General features: G+C 38.4%; 1 protein-coding gene and 1 non-coding gene across 2 annotated transcripts in view; one reads left to right on the forward strand and one right to left on the reverse strand.

Annotated features, from left to right (window-relative positions):
• Nucleotides 1–17186, reverse strand: part of IGF2BP3 (insulin like growth factor 2 mRNA binding protein 3) — a 147610-nt gene that overhangs the window by 94214 nt on the left and 36210 nt on the right. The window contains exon 3 of the mRNA XM_055314536.1: nucleotides 1910–1958. Coding sequence (XP_055170511.1) covers nucleotides 1910–1958 — 49 coding nt within the window. The remainder of the gene's footprint in view (nucleotides 1–1909; nucleotides 1959–17186) is intronic.
• On the forward strand, nucleotides 5871–5976 carry LOC129502995 (U6 spliceosomal RNA). The gene has a single exon (XR_008663088.1). It is a non-coding gene; the product is annotated as a U6 spliceosomal RNA (small nuclear RNA).

A 17186-nucleotide genomic window follows, 5' to 3' on the forward strand; every position in this document is an offset into this window, starting at 1 on the left:
CCATTCCATTGTCAGTAAATCTAAGACTAATGAGTGGAGTCAAAGTTTAACCCCTCCATTATAAAGGCAATCTGGACCTTTAAATCCAAAATTATCACTGTCTATAAGGCTTTGGCACAAGACAGCCAGCATACTCAGTGTGTACAAATAAAACATTATACATAATGACTCATCTCAAAAAGGAAGTGACAGATGGTGTTCATTCAAGTCTTCATGTAAAGGAAATATCCCAATAGCTCATTTTACTCCTGATAAGCCCTCAGTAATTTTTTAATCAGTATTTCAAATATTTTTTTAAAATTAAGGTCAAAGGTCAAGAGTTCCAAAGTCTAGCTCCAAGCATCTTACAATTAAGTATTTCTTGCTTAATTCTTTCAATCTTGTGTGCCCATATTTGCCCATTTGAAAATAGAGATAATGTCTCCAACTTCACTATACATGAAAGGATTAAGGGGAGGGTAAAATGAAATATAAAAGTTAAGAAAAAGCTGGAGATGGCAAATAAATATTATCATAAATTAAATTTTATCCAGAATGAAAAAGAGTAACAGTGAACTAAAAACTTGAGAAGCCACCAAAAATACAATAAAGTAAATGCTTCAGAAGCCAAAGCAATCTGAATTTGAAGAGATACTATGAATGAATTAAAAGAGAACTGCCACTGTAGCTGATATGCTAGCACTCCTATAATTCACTTAAAATCTTAAAATTGGCTCCTATAATTTGACTATTTCGCTGAAAGCCACATTATACTAGATTTAGTTCTCAAATAGAAAATCATGTTTAACATGGCCCATGTTAAAATAGGGGGACTGACCAATCAATCAATAAAATAGAGGAATCAAATCAGTAACCATAATTACCACAACACTTGATTTAGGTGCCCATCCTCCAAGCTACTGAATCTCCTAAACGAGTGTTAATCTAAAACAGGAAAATGCATTAGGTTTAATCTTAAAAGCCACTGTTTCCACCTACAAAAATATACTTTTTATACATTATATAACTTGGAAAATATTTAGCATATATCAAAGAAACAACTCCTCCAGCAAAGATTAAACTTAGTAATATTGTTCTGAAAATAAACACTCTATAGAATATTACAAACATAAATGATTTATTATCAACTGGGACCTTGGGAGAATCACACCTTGGACCAACCTGCCTTTATGAACCAACAAAGAAACCTTTCAACCATACTTTGCATTTTGGTGAAGGTTTTGGGTTTAATGTCTGACTCATCAAACGTCATTTCAGAAGACTAATGTGAAACACACCAAACTAGTACTCCTGATTTTTACATTAAAAATACATAAAAGCTAAGCAGTTTTTCTCTGTATCACCTCTCCAAGGTAGGTTTTCAGAATTTTTAGGTTCCATCATTAGGAAGAATTGACATTTAAAAAAAAAAAAATCTCTTCGATTACCGGTGTCTCAAAATCTCACCGTGACATCGTTATTATGCTTTGGAATTTATTGGCAACGACTATTCAATTGTGCTAAGTAGTTTGTTTATACACAGTTACTACAGTGCCACCATCCGAGCAAAAGAAAGCAGAGTTAACATTTTAAAATACAGCTTAAGTACTAAGTATGGGTCTTTAAAAAATGTGCCAAGGAGGAACTTCATATTTAAATGTAACCGGTGAATTCATGAGGAAGATCTCAAACAAGATTCTGTTAGGATGAGACTGAATGAGGGAAATTACTCAGTTAAAGGATATCAAAGAGCAGATTTTTAAGAGATACTATGCCCCTGCAAAGAAAAGCCCACAGCAAGACAGACACTGGACAGGAATTTTGTGTTCTAGCACAGCCCAGAGTGGAGGGAAGGAGAAAAACGCTTGAAAAAATTAACAAAAGTAAGTTTAGATACAGAGATCTTAACTTTAAATATAGAAATTCTTACCTCCCACTGTAAGTGAGGCGGGATATTCCGTATCTGAAGTTTCCGGATCCTGCAGAAGAATTAAAATGTTTTATAAAAGAAAAAAAATATATCAAACCAAAAGACATGAAATCGTCAACATGAATGCTTTGAAGTTACTTAACCTATTTTTATTAACTACAAGCCAATGTATAATAAGAAAATGCAGCCCAAAAAAGAAAAAGGAGACCACATTGATCACAGGACCATTTTAAGACCATTTGGAGATCCAGCATCATTGGATGATAATAGCTTATTTTAAAGCCAATAAAATTATAATTTTTTTCTTTTGTTTTTTGTTTTGTTTTGTTTTTCTTAAAGATTTTTAAAGTAGGGATGCCCAGGTGGCTCAGTGGTTGAGCATCTGCCTTTGGCTTATCCTCGGGGGCATCCTAGGATCAAGTCCCACATCGGGTTCCCCACAGAGAGCCTGCTTCTCTCTCTGCCTCTCTCTCTGTCTCCCACAAACAAATAAGTAAAATCCTTAAAAAACAAAAAAGATTTTAAAAGTAATCTTTACACCCAATATGAGACTCAAACTTACAACGCAATATCAAGAGTTAGATGCTCTACCACTGAGCCAGCCAAGACTCCCTAAATTTGGCTTTTAAAAATTATAATATTTGAGAAACATTTTGTATGGTGACTATATACTAAATTCAAACCCTCAAGCCTTAAATTAAGCATACACAGACACAAACAAAGCCAAACTACAGATGTTCTTAATTTGAGATCGTAGTCAAAGGGTCCACAGATAGATTCAAGGAACCTAGATGGGGAGGGATAAAAATCCTATTTATTTTCACTATCCCCTAATTGAAATTTAGTACCTCCTTTAATTGTGAATGTTGGCATTAAGCCACAGTAGAATCACACTTATAATTTTGACATTAATATACATTAGACAAAAAATATATATATACACATTAGACATTCATATCATATTAACTTGATGCAGATTTTTACAATCTACACCCATTGCTGTTAAATTTAGATGTGCTGCCAGAACTTATTATGTTAAGAAGTATATACTCACTATGAGTTTTAATATTTTGCTAACTGTATTTCAAAATAATTGATTTCCTTTATAATCCTATGTATTTTATGTTATGCACTGAAAAACATTCTAAGAGGTCCTTAAGTTTCAGGCTACCAAGGGACTCTATGGTCCAGATATCATTAAAAATCCCTGACTGACCTTACTAACACTGTATATAAACTAATTTAAATTAAAATAAAAACTTAAAAAATAAAGTTTGAATTTTCTAACGCGAGTTATAGAAAAAATCCTCAAAAGTATGATAGGTAAGATTTCTGCTTTCATTAAGTGTATGGAATTTTTGTTAGGCCTAAAACCTTTCCAATTAAATAATTCTGGCTGGCATTTGGAAATGTGCATCCTCTCTTTACTGATCAAAAATGCTGTCAATTTGTCTCTTTACCTGCTCAACCTTGCTGTTAAAGTTATTTAGCATTCTTTGTATTCACGTGTTATATATACAAAACACTTCATTACTTTGATATTTTATTGACACCTGATAAATTGTAAATGTCTCAGCATCTTATGTATGCATCTTTGTGTCATACATTAAATTCTTTGGTATTAGATCTATGTGTATAAATTGTTTGGATATTGCCTAACTCACTGATGTGTAATTATAAACCACTCTGATTCATTAAGCTTTCATATCTCAATACCCTCAAAAAAAATCCCAACCTTAGTTCAAATGCATACACACGCACACACAGAGGCTACAAAGTAACAATTACATACAATATTTAATGTATCTATCTACTTTTCTTCTACCCCTTCTTCAACACTATCAGAGGGAGAAAGGGAGCTAAAGACATTAATTATGTGAAATTGTAATACAGGTGCCACACACAAAATCACCCCCTTAGAAGGGAAAGGAATTTATAGTTCGCGCCTTTTGGTATAAGTCTGAGTGATGGAGGTAGTTTTGTAGATGTGGTCACTGAGCTTGAGATTCTACGCGTAGTGTTAGAGAAGAATGATAGTATTAGTAACTGGGCTTAGCATATCAAGTGAAATAATTAAATTGCTTAACTTCTAAAATTAGAAGTTTCCCTTTCCTGGTCAAATAATCCAAGTATTTTGAAGTACCACAGCAAAACACAACTTAAACCACATGCATAACCTAGTCCTTTGTCTCTTGTATTCCCCTGAATACATGAGAACAAATAAATGCTAGATACTGCCTATCCTTCAGGGAACTATAAAGAACATGTAGATTAACTAAACTCAGTACATCCTGTTTGTAATCACAAACTTGAGGAGGAAGGAAAAAAGCAGCTTTGCATTATTTTTATGGGACAGTAAAACAAAGCACAATCATCAGGGAAATACACCCAAGAGATGGTAAGAATGTCAATTTAAGGGGAAAAAAAATTCAACCACCACCTCAGCCTCAGAATTTACACATGAGATTTGTTTGAGTGAGATTTGTTTGAGATTTGTCTCTAAGTCTGAGATTTGTTTGAAAATAACTTATGTTCTAACCATTGTTAAAGCTGCAGGACACATTAAAATAAAAAGCAAAAATACAGTATTAAGATTTTTATTTATTTATTCATGAGAGACAGAGAGAGAGAGGGAGGCAGAGACATAGGCAGAGAGAAAAGCAGGCTCCATGCAGGGAAGCCGATGTGGGACTTGATCCCAGGACTCCAGGATCACAACCTGAGTCAACGGCAGACGCTCAACCGAGCCACCCAGGCATCCCTGTATTTTTGCTTTAGGATAAACTATATTTCCCATAAAAACCTTTATAAATATACTCTACTGGGGCATCTGGGTGGCTCAGTTAGGCATCAGACTCTTGATCTCAGCGTCTCCGGGTCATGAGTTTGGGTCCCACAATAAGCGCCACGCCCAAATTGAAAACATGTGTGTGTGTGTGTGTGTGTATGTGTGTGCATGTACACACATATATATATACACACAATCTGCTAGGACGTCTAATACGCAGATTACACAAGTACTATATATTGCTTCAGCTAACAGAAAAGTTACTCAATATTGTGTAATATTTACCCTCAGTAACCAAGGAAATAAGATTTACTACACACATGCAAGTACTATGGGTTTTTTTTTTAAGATTTGAGAGAGAGCAGAGCAGAGGCAGGAAAGGGTGTAGAGCAAAGGGAGAGGGAGAAGCAGGTTCCCTGCTGAGCAGGGTGCCCACCATGGGGCTCAATCCCAGGACCCTGGGATCATGACCTCAGCCGAAGGCAGAGACTTAACTGACAGAGCCACTCAGTTGCCCCTGAAAGTACTAAGTTTTATTCAAGCACCTATCAGTAAGAATTAGCAGAGCAGTGTTAAGAAACTAAATATTCATTCCCACTGGACTTTTTTCCTAGGTATATACATTATCAAAACTGTTCCCCAGAAGTATATATATAAGTGTGTATACAGAGTTTAGGTCAACTGGCAGATGTTTATTCTTATTGCAAAAATAAATACCATTTCACAGGGTTCCCAAGAAATTCTTTAAATAGAACACCATTTTTTGTACATTAGAAGTAATCTATTAGCCATATTTTGCCAACACAAATAATTATTCCCCTTAAATGGCTGTCCAATTTCCATCATCTGATTCTCTCAAGTTTCATTTTAGACAAACATCAAGATGATTTTCATATAGTTAGTGTTTTCACATCTAGAGTTGCTCTTTCCCATTTACCGGTAACATAGCTCATTAACCTCTGCAGTTTCTCCCGTGCCCCTAACCCCATGCTCCTCTCTTAACAGTATAAGAGCCAAAAGGCTCAACATTAAAAGAGACCAAGCAAAGGCATGAATTCTAACCATCTAGCACATAAACACAAACTTCTCACCTGGGAAGTACTTGAGAACAATTCATCCCACTCTGCTGTACTTATGGAGTTGGCTATGCACAATTAAAACACTATTACCTGTGTGCTCCCTTCAGCAGCACATATACTAGAATTAAAGTGATACAGGGATTAGCATGGCTCCAGGGCAAGGATGACACACACAAATTTGTGAGGTGTTCCCTATTTTTTTTTTAAGTATTTATTTGAAACAGAGAAGCACGCTCATGCAAGTGGAAGGAGGGGCAGAGGGGGAGAAAAAAAGAATCTCTAGCAGACTCCCTCCTGAGTGCAGAGTCCAATGTGCGGCTCAACCCCACCACCCAGAGATCACGACCTGAGCTGAAATCAAGAGTTGGATGCTCAGGAGCACCTGGGTGGCTTAGCTGGTTAAGCGTCTACTTTCGGCTCAGGTCATGATCCCAGAATCCTGGGATCCAGCCCCACATCAGGCTCCCTGCTCAGCAGGAGCCTCTTCTTCCTCTTTCTTTACCCCTCTGCTGCTCCCTCTGCTTATACTGTCAAATAAATAAATAAATAAATAAATAAATAAATAAATAAATAAATAAATAAATAAATAAATAAATAAAATCTTTAAAAAAGAAAAAAAAAGGAGTTAAATGCTCAATCAACTGAAGGCACTCTGCATTCCAGATTTATTTTTAAAGATTTTATTTATTCATTTCATTTATTTATTCATGAGAGAAACACAGAGAGGCAGAGACACAGGCAGAGGGAAAAGCAGGCTCCCTCTGGGGAGCCTGATGTGGGACTCAATCCCAGGACCCCAGGGAGGCAGGTGCTCAACTGCTGAGCCACCCAGGAGCCCCTGCATTCCATATATTTTATAGAAAAATTTACTGTATACAAATTTTGCGAGTTTTTTTTTTTTTGCGAGTTATTTTTTTGCTCAGTATTATGTTTTTAGATTTTTCCCTACATACAAGTAAATCCAGGGGTGCCTGGCTGGCTCAGGTGGCAGCGAGTGACTCTTGATCTCAAGGTCATGAGTTTGAGCCCCACATTGTGTCTAGAGATTACTTTAAACAAATAAAACAAGTTTAAATTCTATTTAAAAAATAATACAAGTAAATCAAGTTCATTTTTATTTAAAAAAAGAAAAAAGGATTATCACCTGCTTTACAGGATCTTCAATCTCAGCTTTTAAAATTAGGTTCTATTTATGTTTAATTCTAAATTGTTAAGAGTCAAGAAAATAGATATGGATATGTTTCTACCATATGATTACCTAATCACTCAAGTTCAGTTTAACCAGCTGCAAAGTGTGTTGGTGTCCTACCTCCTCCTGAAGCACACCTAAGTCATAGGATATACATGCCTTAGAATAGCAACTAATTAATTGGGCCATCTCATTCTCTGTTGTGTTCAGAACGTGGAACAGTGCTTAGCACTTGAGAAGCATTCAAATGATAGTTAAATTAAAATTTATCATCTAAAAAATAAAAAAATAAAATAAAATTTGTTATCTATTCCTGGGGAAGAAAAACACAAGATCTAAACTATCAGAAACTACAAATATTCCCAAAAAATTTTTTTAAAGATTTTATTTATTCATTCATGAGAGAGAGGGAGAGGCAGAAACACAGGCAGAGGGAGAAGCAGGCTCCCATGCAGGGAGCCCGACATGGGACTCGATCCCGGGTCTCCAGGATCATGCCCTGAGCCGAAGGCGGCGCTAAACTGCTAAGCCACCAGGGCTGCCCATCCCAAAGATTCCCTTACAGTTCACAGGAAAAGTGAGAACCACCACTACATTTAAGGATGACAAAAACCAGAAAAATAATGATTTAATTAATTCATTACATTAAAAAAAAAACTTCAACATAGTTTAATCATAAAGAATTTAAAAGTTTCCCTCCACAAGGAAAAATGGTGTAAAGTTTACTAAGTATTTAGGGTAATAGACAAAAATCTTCAAAAATGCTTATTGTGCTTGAAATATTAGTTATAATGAGACTTCAATACAATTTGCTAGAAGCAAGTTTAATTATGGAATAAAGATGCAATAGAAACTCATGTAGGGGGCAGCCCCGGTGGCAGAGCGGTTTAGCGCCGCCTGCAACCCAGGGCATGATCCTGGAGACCCTGGATCGAGTCCCGCGTCGGGCTCTCTGCAATAGTGCCTGCTTCTCCCTCTGCCTGTCTCTCTCTCTCTCTCTCTCTGCGTCTCTACGAATAAATAAAATCTAAAAAAAAAAAAAAAGAAAGAAGGAAACTCATGTAGACTCCAAAGGTTATCTTTAAGATCTTTAGTAATCCCTGGAACGAATTTCAACTTTTTTTTTTAAGATTGTATTTATTTATTCATGAGAGACACAGAGACATAGGCAGAGGGAGAAGCAGGCTCCATGCAGGGAGCCTGATGTGGGACTTGATCCCAGGATTCCAGGATCACGCCCTGGGCCAAAGGCAGACACTCAACTGCTGAGCCACCCAGGTGTCCCAAATTTCAACTAATTTTATTCAAATTGACACCAAACTAAAAAAATCAACTTCCATATGCCCATACCAGGTTCAATTATTAAGTATGATCACCTTACCTTGTTTATCTATACTCACACCAGTACCAAGAAGTTCCACTTACATGGCTTGTCATGCTCAAGTACATTAGTAAACAGCTTTATTTTTTTTTTATTTTTTTTATTTATTTATGATAGTCACAGAGGGAGAGAGAGAGAGGCAGAGACACAGGCAGAGGGAGAAGCAGGCTCCATGTACCGGGAGCCCGACGTGGGATTTGATCCCGGGTCTCCAGGATCACGCCCTGGGCCAAAGGCAGGCGCCAAACCACTGCGCCACCCAGGGATCCCCAGTAAACAGCTTTAAAAGGACTTTTGCTTATGGGGCACCTGGATGGCTCAGTCAGTTGGGTAACTAACTTTTTATTTCAGCTCAGGACATCATCTCATGGTCCTGGGATGAAGCCTCATATTGGGCTCAAGCCTGCCATTGAGCCTGCTTAAGATTCCCTCCCTCTCCCCCTCCTCCACCCCCCCCCACCACCACCCTGAGTGCTCTCTCTCAAAACAGAAACAGAAACTAAAAAAACATTGTGGGCACCTTGGTGGCTCAGTGGTTGAATGTCTGCCTTTGGCTCATGCTATGATCCTAGGGTGCTGGGATCGAGTCCTGCATTGGGCTTCCTGTGGGAAGCCTGCTACTCCCTCTACCTATGACTCTGCCTTCTCTGTAGCATGAATAAATGAATAAAATCTTAAAAAAATAATAAACCATCACTGCTCCTCAAAGTGATTTACAGAAATTCCTTGGTATCAGATATCCACTCTATTTCCAATTACTTAATATATTCATACAGTTTGTTTATTCCTATCATGATCCTGAGGAGGAGCACCTAGCTGGCTCAGTCCCTAGAGCATGTTACTTGTGATCCTGAGTCTGTGAGTTCAAGCCCTACACTGGGCACAGAGCCTAAATTTAAAAAAAAAAAAAAAATGCACATGTGTGGAGTTATCTCTTAGATCTACATTCTTTTTGCCATTTATTTGTGGATAGGTCACAAGCCCTGCATGATAACTCATTCTGGATTTTATCCATTGTATCCCTTTTGTGTCATTTTCAGTAAATTGTTTACTATGTTGAATTTGATATGCTAGGTCTTTTATGCTTTATAAAAAATATTACACATCTATGACTCTACCTGCCCAAATAATCAGAACAAGACAATTGAAGCTACCACTCCAAATGCCTGCCTCCTAGAATGTACTCATCACTCCAAATTTGTCACTTATACCTTTTATTTATGACTATTCATATCTCTTTTAAAATCGATTTTAGGGGCAGCTGGGTGGCTCAGTGGCTGAACATCTGCCTTCGGCTCTGGTCATGATCCTGGGGTCTTGGGATCAAGTCCTGTATCAGGCTCTCTGCTCAGCAAGGAGCCTGCTTCTCCCTCTGCCTATATCTCTGCCTCTCTTCGTGTGTTTCATGACGGAATAAAATCTTTTTTAAAAATGGATTTTAAGTAGGCAAAATACTATAATCAGTCCTTAAAAATGAAGAAAAACTTCATATTAAATACCTAGTCACAGTTCTTCTTCAATCAAAAAAAAAATTCCGTTTGTTCAATCAGTATCTCAAAAGAGCCATATATTGCATTTGGTTGATTAGGATTCGAGTCCCACAATCCACAATGTTTCCCACTGTTTCTTTCCTTGCAGCTTATGGGGGGAGAGGGACTGCAAACCTGTCATTTGTCCTATAATTTCTCATTGACTGGATTTTGCTAATTACAGCCCCCATGATGGTGCTTAATATTCTCCTCTGTCCCCTCTGTAATTAGATCTGAAGTTTCAATTTGCTTTTTGTTGTTGCCACTTGTTTGGGGAGAGACAATAATGTACTACAAGAAGTGTCTTGTACTGGGGTGCCTGACTGGCTCAGTCAGAGGAGCATTCAACTCTTGAACTCGGGGTCCTGAGTTCAAATCCTACATTGGGTATAAAGAATAAATAAATGAAACTTTAAAAAAAAGAAAGAAAAACATAAAAGAAAAGAAAGTGTCTTGTACTTCCACAAGGAGATGTGTATCTCTAGCTATCTTCCCATGATGCCACAAACACCGATGATCACTGCCTGAATTCATTATTTTATTCAAGATTGAAAGTAGTTTTATCATTTTAACATGGCTTCTGTATCTTTTTAATTTAGCTTGAGTTCTTTCATTAAGAACAACTTTCCCGGGGCACTTGGGTGGCTCAGTCAGCTAAGCATCTATGATCCCAGGGTCCTGGGATATAGCTCTGCTCTGCAGGGGGCCTGCTTCTCCCTCTGCTTGCTGCTCCCCCATTCTGTCAAATAAATAAATAAAAGCTTTATTTAAAAAAAAAAAAAAAGGAACAACTTTCCCTTGCCAAATATCTGGATAGATTCAGTAAATACAGTGAAGTGTGAAGCTCAGTAAATACAGTGAAGACGAATAAAGGATTCTTTCCCTCTGTAGATGGTTTTGTGCTCCTTATTACAACCCCTCTTTCACCTCTGATGGCATCCACAGCTGTGAGGTTGGCCCTGCCTCCTTCCATCACTAAGCACACACCTTAGGCATCTGTTTTACCTCAGGGCTTTCTCCAAAGCCTCAGAAGAGTATTAGGAGCCTGCAACCAAAGCAGACACGAAACCCTCAAGACAGTTTACAAGGGAAGAGAACTAGCCAGGAGATAAATGCCCATGTTCAGCTGGGAGGCATTCTGTACCTTTCTCTAAGGTCCATTTTCCTTATATCAATCTCCGTAAAGTACCTTTCACATTGTCTTTTCCTAATTCCCCATTCCCCACTCTTGCTTCCTAAAATCATATCCAAAATAAATTAGCTTCATACAAATCCTCATCTCCGTCTCTTCTTTCAGGAGTTCAAAGATATTGTTATTTCAAACTTCCCAGAATAATGAGTTGGTGCTCTGGCACCATCCAAAGATAACCAAATGATTATTTCTTTTCAGTATCATCATAAATTCAGAGTCATGGGTATTTGGGGTGTATCAATCCATTGCATTAATCCCTTCTGATGCTCAAATCGCCCCATCTTTGGCCAATCAGTGGAAGCATCTTCATACTGACTTCTCCATCTTGTAACATGACTCCAATAATTTATGAGAGCTCCTTTGCTTTCTGTTTTGACATGATAATCCAGGTTCAACTGGTACACTTCCTAACCCCCTCTACAATCAGCTTTTTCTACATAAAGTGCTAGTCCCTTTTAGTCCAAAATAACATACTAAGACACATTCTAGTCACAATAGAGTGCTCATTATTATTAGGATGGTCATTGCTCCTAAGCCACAGTTGGAAAATAGACACCTTATCTGAAAGAGAAATAAACTGTGTCTTCATGCAGATTATCCAATTCAAACTTTAGATTACTAGGTGTTGCCAAGTGTCTTTCACCTTAGGTTCTTTTCTTCACTATAAAGTTTGAAAGCAGATAAGAATATAAACAAGAAAACACTGTTACTGATGGAATGCTTACATCCCCTCACCTCCCAAAATTCCTAGGTTGCCGCCCTAACCTCCAATGTGATGGATGGCATTAGGAAGTGGGGCCTTTGGAAAAAGCACTCAGGCTTAGATGAGGTCATGAGGATGGAGCCCCCATAAAATTACTAGCTTTTTTATAAAAAAAATTTTTTTTAAGTAATCTCTATACTGAACGTGGGGTTCAAACTCACAACCTGAAGATCAAGAGTTGCATGCTCTTCTTCTTCTAAGCCAGCTGAGGGCCCTGGGATCACTATCTTTGAAGAGAAGAGAGACCAGTGCTGATGAGAGGCCATGTGAGCCAGAGCAAGATGGTGTCTTTCCACAGGTCAGGAAGACAGGGCTCTTACCAAGAACCAAAAGAATCTGACCGCACTGACTGCATCTTTATCTTCGACTTCCCAGCCTCAAAACTATGATAAATAAATGTCTATTGTTTAAGCCCCCTTGTCTGTGGTATTTTGCCATAGCAGCCACACTGCCTAGGACCGTGTCTATTACCTCCTTCATCCTTCACAGTCAGCATTTTATCAATTAGGAAACAAAACTCGGGCACCTGGATAGCTCAGTTGGTTAAGCAGTGCCTCTGGCTTGGGTCATGATCCTGGGGGTCCTGGAATCAAGCCCTGCATCCAGCTTCCCTGAGCAGGGGAGCCTGCTTCTTCTTCTTCCTCTGCCCCTCCCCCTGTGTATGTGCTCTCTCACTCTCAAAAAAAAAAACAAAAAAACAAAAAAAACGTTAAGTTTGACCCGTCCAAATATACACTGCTCGTGTATAGCAGCATTAGTATCTATCTCTGGGAATTCCAGCTCCAGAGTCTACCCTCTTAACTACACTATATTCAATCTCTGATTTCACTTAAAATACAACCAACAACATAACCACATCAAATGACTTCACAAAGATTACAGGCTGTAATTTTTATTACACCCTAAAGGTCAAGTATAGGTTAATCCTGTGCAAAAATTTTCACTTTACCCCCACAGCTTTAAACCATACGATGGGGATCCCTGGGTGGCGCAGCGGTTTAGCGCCTGCCTTTGACCCGGGGCGTGATCCTGGAGACCCGGGATCGAATCCCACGTCGGGCTCCCGGTGCATGGAGCCTGCTTCTCCCTCTGCCTATGTCTCTGCCTCCCCCCCCCCTATCATAAATAAATAAAAAATTTAAAAAAATAAAAATAAAAAAAATAAACCATACGATGATTATTTACATGTCACGACTCAATATTGACATTAAATGGACACGGCTACATATTAATACCAATAAAGGAAGGCAAAGATGCTGAAAACTTGGCTAACTCAATTGCCTCAAGATCAGGACAACTGCATACACAGGCATCCAGGTACTTCTGAAAAGCCAGACATTTCACAATCAAGTCCTAATACAAGAAACAAAAATATATTAGACTTGCAACTTTCTGTCCTAACTACCTACAGGTCCTGAATGTACATTTGTACATTTTCTTCATCTTATTTCTCCCAAAAGGCTTTGACCCCCTTCTTTCTACCAACACTTACACAAATCAAGGAAATCCCTGATTTCCCACGTCGTAAAGAGACTGAGGCTCTAACAATCTAACAAGGCTAACACCAGCAGAAGGCAGGAAAAGAAAACCAAATCTAACTTGTAACAAGGTTTCTCTCTGCCTTATTTTCTTATGCAAAGAAGTGGGACACATGATCCACATATGAACCAGTCATTTTCAAATAAAAAGCCAAGCCTGTGGACTTACAGCAGTATAGTGTGGCCTCTTTGATCCGCCACTTGGAGGCACTCTGTACCAGCTGTAGAGTTTCATTCCAGCTGCGCCAACCAATTCAGTCCATATCCAAAAAGGAATGTGTTCAACATGACCAAATTCAATATTGCTAATTAACCTGTATTAATAATAGTATTCAATATTTTATATATAGCCTTTCTGATTTTATACAGTTAAGAACTATGTTTTTCTTTTAAGAAGTGTGTTTTTTTTTTTTTTTAAGATTTTATTTATTTAACATGAGGGACACACACAAAGAGAGAGACAGAGACACAGGCAGAGGAGAAGCAGGCTCCATGCAGGGAGCCTGATGTGGGACTCGATCCCTGGTCTCCAGGATCATGCGCTGGGCTGAAGGCAGCACTAAACCGCCGAGCCACTCGGGGCTGCCTAAGAAGTAGCTCTTAAAAGGTCCACCTCAATTTTTACAAAGTTTAATACACACTGCTGGTGAAAAGTAGCAACTGGAATAACCTTGCCTCATCACTGACTTGATAGTCTCTCACATCAAAGCCTCTAACTCAAGGATTTTCTCTATGTTATTTCCTCATAAAGCTGTAGTATGCTCACAGATCTAATTCAGGGACGCCTGGTTGGCTCAGCAGTTGAGCCTCTGCCTTCAGCTCAGGCCGTGATTCCGGGATCAGGATCGAGTGCCCCCCCCCCCTCTCTCATAAATAAATAAAGGGCACAAACTGATCCTTGATTTTTTTTTTAAGATTTTATTTATTTATTCACAAAAGACACAGAGAGGCAGAAATAAAGGCAGAGGGAGACACAGGCTCCATGCAGAGAGCCCAACGCGGGACTCAATCCCAGGACTCCAGGATCACGCCCTGAGCTGAAGGCAGGCACCAAACCGCTGAGCCACCAGGGATTCCCTGATCCTTGATTTCTGAATAAGATTTTTGTAGTCTTTATACTGATCTGAAAGTGAGCCTTTAAACAAAAAAGTCACCACCAATATTTCAGCCAACCACAGAAACACACGCAGTTGAACATTAGGTAGTTACTATTTAAATAAAAAGCTCGCTGCCTGAATAACTCAAAAGTACATTAATACAATATAGCAAATTACACTTATCTTCCTTGAAAATTAGGGTGATCACCAGGGAATACTCAGATACAAAACCTCTAATATGTCTGAGTCACACAGAAAATTAATCATGCCCCCCCCAAAGAAAGCAAATTACTCATTCCCATATTTTTCCAGTTAAATTAATTTTATAAATACCAATACATTTTTTCCAGCAAGCCTCATTTTAAAAAGTGATTTTAAAAGCTGTCTGTACTTAAACAACTCTATCCAATGGAATAGCCACGATCCGCATGAGGCTTGAAATGTGGCTAGTCCTGTCTCAACTGATTTCTTCTGTGAGTATAAAGTTTAACAGATTTTGAAGGCTTAGTACAAAAAATATATATAAAATTTCTCTGGGATCCCTGGGTGGCGCAGCGGTTTGGCGCCTGCCTTTGGCCCAGGGCACGATCCTGGAGACCCGGGATCGAGTCCCACGTCGGGCTCCCGGTGCATGGAGCCTGCTTCTCCCTCTGCCTGTGTCTCTGCCTCTCTCTCTCCTCTCTGTGTATTCTCATGAATAAATAAATAAAATCTTTAAAAAAAAATAAAAAAATAAAAAAAATAAATAAATAAAATTTCTCAAAGGGGAGCACCTAGGTGGCTCTGTTATTTAAGTGTCCAACTCGATTTTGACTCAGGTCATGATTCTGAGGTTGTGGGATCAAGCCGTGTGTCAACTGTGCTCCAAGCAGGGGTGGGGGTGAGGGTGCCTGCTTGTTGCTCTCCCTCTGCTCCTACCCCTGCTCATGCTTGATCTCGTTCTCTTAAATAAATAAAATCTTAAAAACATTTCTCAACAATTTTTAATATATTTAAAAAAATTTTTTTTAATTTATTCATAGAGACACAGAGAGAGAGAGGGGGGGGCAGAGGAACAGGCAGAGGGAGAAGCAGGCTCCATGCAGGGAGCCCTATGTGGGACTTGATCCAGGGTCCTCAGGATCACACCCCAGGCTGCAGGCGGCGCTAAACCGCTGCGCCACCAGGGCTGCCCAACAATTTTTAACATTAATCACATGTTAAAACATTTTAGATATATTGAATTGTATAAAATACTAGTATTAGTTTTATCTATTTTTACTTCTTATTGTAGCTACTTGAAATGTTAAAATTGCATATATATACAGTTCACATCTTCCAGTTGGACAGAGCTCTTTAAAATCTGGTATACTTGACACTCAAATGCAAAACTAATTCATCAGATTTTGCCAATGGAATTTCAGGATCAAGAAACCAAGTTTCATAGGGAGTACTTATTTCTCACTTAAAATTCACCATCACTAGGTGAACTGTAATTGCACCTCCAAGAAGAGGTGTTTTGGGGTGCCTAGGTGGCTCAAGCCAGTTAAGCATCTACCTTCAACCTGGGTTATGATCCCAGAGTCCTGGGATCAAGCCCGGAAACAGGCTCCCTGCTTCACCCTCTCCCTCTGCTGTTCCCTCTGCTTGTGCTCTGTCAAATAAAATCTTAAAAAAAAAAAAAAGAAAAAAAGAGGTGTTTTAAAATGACTTTTTTTTTTTTTAAATAAACTCTACCCTCAACGTGAGACTCAAATTCAAGACCTTAGATTAAGAGTCGCATGCTCCACTGAGCCAAGGTGACTCAACTTTTCAAAGTGCTGTATTTTAGGTGAGGGAAAACTGCTACATTTTTAATATAAGGGTATTTCTATATTAATGTTTTTTTTTTCATTAATGCTTTTTATTTTATGTTACTGCTAATTGGATGTGGTCCTTATCTAAAGCAAATCCTAAATCCTTGGATTTTGGTTTTTGTTGTTTTTAAGAGGAAAGGTTGATGTTTATCATTATTAAGTTCTATGACCTACTCATGAACTGTAGAAACTACAATTATCACACTGAGAGTCTGAAGAAAGAGTGTAGATGCCTTGTTTCTACAAGGAGTTATACAACCAATCCACATGGTTTATACTTCCAATTTCAATGTTTTGTATAATCAAGCAAGTTAAATAAGCAAACAACTGTTAATTGCTCACAAGACAATCAGTATGAAAATTCTCAGTTTCATGTAAGTCAAGAACTCTTGGGTGCCTGAAAGGCTCAGCTGATAAAGCATCTAACTCTCAATTTCAGCTCAGGTCATGATGGGTCATGTGATTGAACCCTGTGTCAGGTTCCACGCTCAGCCAGGAGTCTGCTTCTCTTCCTTTGCCTTCCCCCCTGCTTGCATGCTCTCACTGTCAAATAAATTTATAAAAATAATAAAGTCTTTAAGAATTCTTATGTAGCAAGAAAACAAAGAAGGTAGATAAGCTTGATCCAAACATCTTGGTCTGACATACCTTGTAGCTAGGTAATCCAACTCTTGCTTTTCTCCCAAAATATAAGCATATACCACTTTGCAGATAATCCTTCTTCCAGCAAGGTGCATAAATAATTAATATAAATGCAATGCTACCTTACCATGCTGAAAGCAGCCCACTTTTTCCTGCTTAATAAGCTACTTTACTTTCTGGTGAGGTAAAAAACAAAACCAGGTATGTTTACACTACTTAAGGAAGAAGAGGTTGAAGAATCTAT

This window comes from Nyctereutes procyonoides, unplaced genomic scaffold (genome assembly GCF_905146905.1).
Source record: "Nyctereutes procyonoides isolate TBG_1078 unplaced genomic scaffold, NYPRO_anot_genome, whole genome shotgun sequence".
NCBI classification, from domain to species: Eukaryota; Metazoa; Chordata; class Mammalia; order Carnivora; family Canidae; genus Nyctereutes; species Nyctereutes procyonoides.